General features: G+C 34.8%; 1 protein-coding gene across 1 annotated transcript; it reads right to left on the bottom strand.

The window, feature by feature from the left end:
- Positions 1-3,268: 3,268 nt before the first annotated feature.
- RPS14 (mitochondrial ribosomal protein S14) lies at positions 3,269-3,643 on the bottom strand. The gene has a single exon (XM_020675014.2). The coding sequence runs from the start codon at positions 3,520-3,522 to the stop codon at positions 3,334-3,336; it is 189 nt and encodes a 62-aa protein (XP_020530673.2). The 5' UTR covers positions 3,523-3,643; the 3' UTR covers positions 3,269-3,333.
- Positions 3,644-4,005: the final 362 nt, after the last annotated feature.

Raw genomic sequence — 4,005 nt, 5'->3', positions numbered from 1 at the left:
ATACATAGTAGTACATCCATACTACTAGTATGTACTACTAGTACTAGTAATACATACTACTACATATGTACATCTACTAGTAGTACATACTACTACTAGTAGTATTATACTGTACATACTCCTACTAGTGGTACTATGTACATAGTAATATGTAGTTCTAATACTACATAATACTACTACTAGTAGTACTATGTAGTAGTACAAGTGTACATATGTACGTGTACTACATATGTAGTAGTACATATGTACTATTAGTAGTACTAATAGTACTAGTAGTACTATATACTATATACGTATTTACTACTAGTAGTACTATTAGTACTACAAGTAGTACTACATATGTATGTAGTACTACTCGTACTAGTATGTACTATGTAGTACATATGTACTAGTAGTACTACAAATAGTACATAGTACATAGTACTTCTAGTACTAGTACACATATGTACATGTACTACTAGTAGTACATAGTACATAGTACATATGTACTATATACATGTATATATGTACTAGTAGTACATATGTACTATTAATAGTACATAGTACATATGTACTAGTAATACATCCATGTACTACGTGTACTACATAGTACATACACATATGTACATATATACTACTAGTATATGCACTAGTACATATGTACATGTGTACTATGTACTAGTACATATGAACAGGTGTACTAGTAGTACATGCTACATATATACTAGTATATACTAATATTACATGTACTAGTACATAGTACACATGTACTGGTAGTACATACTAGTACATATGTACATATGTACTACTAATACATATGTACATATGTACTACTTGTACATATGTACACATGTACTAGTATACATAAGTCTTAGTAGTACATACTACATATGTACTATATGTACTAGTACTACATATGTACACATGTAGTACTGAGCAGTTTAGGGTCATGTAATATGGGTCGAGACTGAACAGTTTTGGCTCATGCAGTATGAAACCAAGCTGAGTAGTTTAAGGTCATGCAGGATGGGTCGAGCCTGAGCAGTTTAGGTTCACGCAGTTTGGATCGAGCTGAGCAATTTAAGGTCCTGAAGTGTGGACAGAGGCTGAGATGTTTAGGGTTATGCAATATGGACCGAGGCTGTACAGTTTAGGTTCATGCAGTATGGACCGAGGCTGAGCAATTTATGGTCATACATAGTGGATCGAGGCTTAGTAGGTTAGGGTCATGCATTACAGACCGAGGCTGAGCAGTTTAGGGTCATGCAATATGAACCAAGGCTGGGCAGTTTAGGGTCATGCGTTATGGACCAAGGCTGATCAGTTTTGGGTCATGCAGTCTGGACGGAGGCTTAACAGTTTAGGAGCATGCAGTGTGGACTGATGGTGAGCAGTTTAGGGGCATGCAGTATGGACAAAGCTTAAGCAGTTTAGGGTGCTGTTTGGACCTAGGATGAGCAGTTTAGCGTCATGTAGTTTGGACCGATGCTAAGTAATAGTATATTTGTAATACTAATATTGTAAGTATTAATTGTAATAATATTAAAACTATTACTGATACTATTAATAGTAGTATTACTAGTAGCAGTAATACTAGTAATAGTAATAGTACTAGTACTATTACTATTACCAAGTGTTAATTTTATGAGCAATTGATTATGTGCAAGTGTTATGCGGAAGTGTTATATAAAAATGTTATGAGCAAGTGTTCCGCGTAAAAATTATGTACAAGTATTTGTGCAAGCATTATCTGCAACTGATCTGTGGAAGTGTTGTTCGCTCTTATTATGCTCAGGTGACTGATAATTTCAAGGATATTTTGACAACATGATATTATTGTTATATGTATCAAGCACGCAGGTCCTAGCAGGGTAGCTCTCCTTGATAAGCTACTATATAAAAAATTCTAATGTGGCAAAAGTTCATCCCTATACGAACTTAGTTGAAACAAGGTGCAGCCATGAAAGCTTGAAGGCTGGGTCGACCAAACGAACGTAACCAATAGTAGTATGTAGTACTAGTACATATGTAGTATGTACTAGTACTAGTAGTAGTACATACCACTATGAGTACATATGTACTAGTACTAGTGCTAGTAGTATGTACTAGTGCTAGTAGTATGTACTAGTACTTTTAGTATGTACTACTAGTACATACTAGTACTAATACTAGTACATACTAGTACTACATAGTATATACTAGTACTACATAGTATACTAGTACATACTAGTACTATTAGTAAGTACATACTAGTACTATTAATATGTACATACCAGTAGTACTACTAGTAGTATGTATTACTAGTAGTACTAATAGTGGTAGTACTAGTAGTATATTCTACTAGTAGTACTACTAGTATGTACTATGTAATACTAGTATGTACTACTAATAGAACTAGTAGTACTACTAGTATGTACTATGTAGTACTAGTATGTACTAGTATATACTATGTAGTACTAGTACTGCATGCATATGTACTACAAGTACGTACATAGTAGTACATACATACTACTACTAGTATGTACTACTAATACATACTACTACATATGTACATCTATTAGTAGTACATACTACTACTAGTAGGTAGTACTACCAAAAGTACTAGTAGTACTAGTAATACTATGTACTACATACATATGTATTAGTAGTAGTACTATTTGTACTACTTATGTAGTACTACTAGTACTACTCCATACGTACTTCTTGTAGTACTACTAGTACTAGTATGTACTATGTAGTACATAGTACTAGTACACATATGTACACATGTACTAATAGTACATATGTACTAATAATGCATATGTACATGTACATAGTACATAGTACATACATATGTACTATATACATGTACATATGCATTAGTAGTACATATGTACTACTAGTAGTACAAAGTACATATGTACTAATTATACATATGTACTAGAAGTATATGCATATACTACCTATACTACATAGTGCATACACATGTGTACACATGTACTACTAGTACATCCACTAGTACATATGTACGTGTGTACATATGTATTATGTACTAGTACATGTACTACTAGGACATATGAACACATGTGTACTAGTAGTACATACTACATATGTACTAGTATGTACTAGTATGTACTAGTAATACATGTACTAGTAATAGTACACATGTACTAGTAGTACATACTAGTAGTTAGGGTCATGCATTATGGACCGAGGCTGATCAATTTAGGGTCTTGTAGTTTTGACTGAGGCTTAACAGTTTAGGGATTACTCAGTTAGGTTTTTTCTCCGGTCCGAAGCGTCAGTAGCCGGTAATGGACCTACTTACCTTGTCAGTAGCAGAGCTCAACTTTGTTCTATTGGTTTGGTGGGTGGCTACCAAGATGATTTCTTTATGCCCATCAAAGAACCTTGAGATGCTAATCCATGAAAAACGATAAAGGAAATGCGAAAGAACTCATATACGGAACGAGGGCAACTTGTGGAAATACATCGGTTTCTTACTTGTGCAAATGAACTATTTCTTAGCAACTTGGACAACTTATAACGATGTTTGTCCCGCATATCACTAGGAAGATCGGGATCTTTACAAAAGGCTTTATAAAGCTTTCGTCTCAATTCATATTTATCTGCGAGCAATCTATGTTTGTGATCTTGTATATTTCACTTCTTCGACCTCTTACTGATAATCCCCCTCATCGTTTTGCAAGAAGCCGCTCCACGGTGGTAAAGTCTCATCTTGTGTGGTGGCTGAAGTGACAATAGTCTCATTGGACCCTCGAATATAATTGAACATCTGGAAATGATCTTCTAGTTCTGTAGATAATTCACAAAACTCAGTTTCCATCAAGAATTAAATGGGGTTTTCCCGTATTTTGACTGGAGAATCTAGCAGAGACATTACAGTCGAGATTTTGACAAAAAAATTAAACAATCCATGCCCTGAGAGATTGCTTTGTCATGCTAGGTCACTGACATATCCAATATCTTTTTCGGGCCCCAAGAATTGATTGGATCGAAACGAATTTCCTGTCGAACCCCTTTGTG

Source organism: Amborella trichopoda, chromosome 11 (assembly GCF_054954075.1).
Source record: "Amborella trichopoda isolate Santa Cruz 75 chromosome 11, AtrichopodaSantaCruz75HAP2 v2.0, whole genome shotgun sequence".
Classification (NCBI taxonomy): Eukaryota; Viridiplantae; Streptophyta; class Magnoliopsida; order Amborellales; family Amborellaceae; genus Amborella; species Amborella trichopoda.
This window is presented reverse-complemented; position numbering and strand designations above follow the sequence as displayed.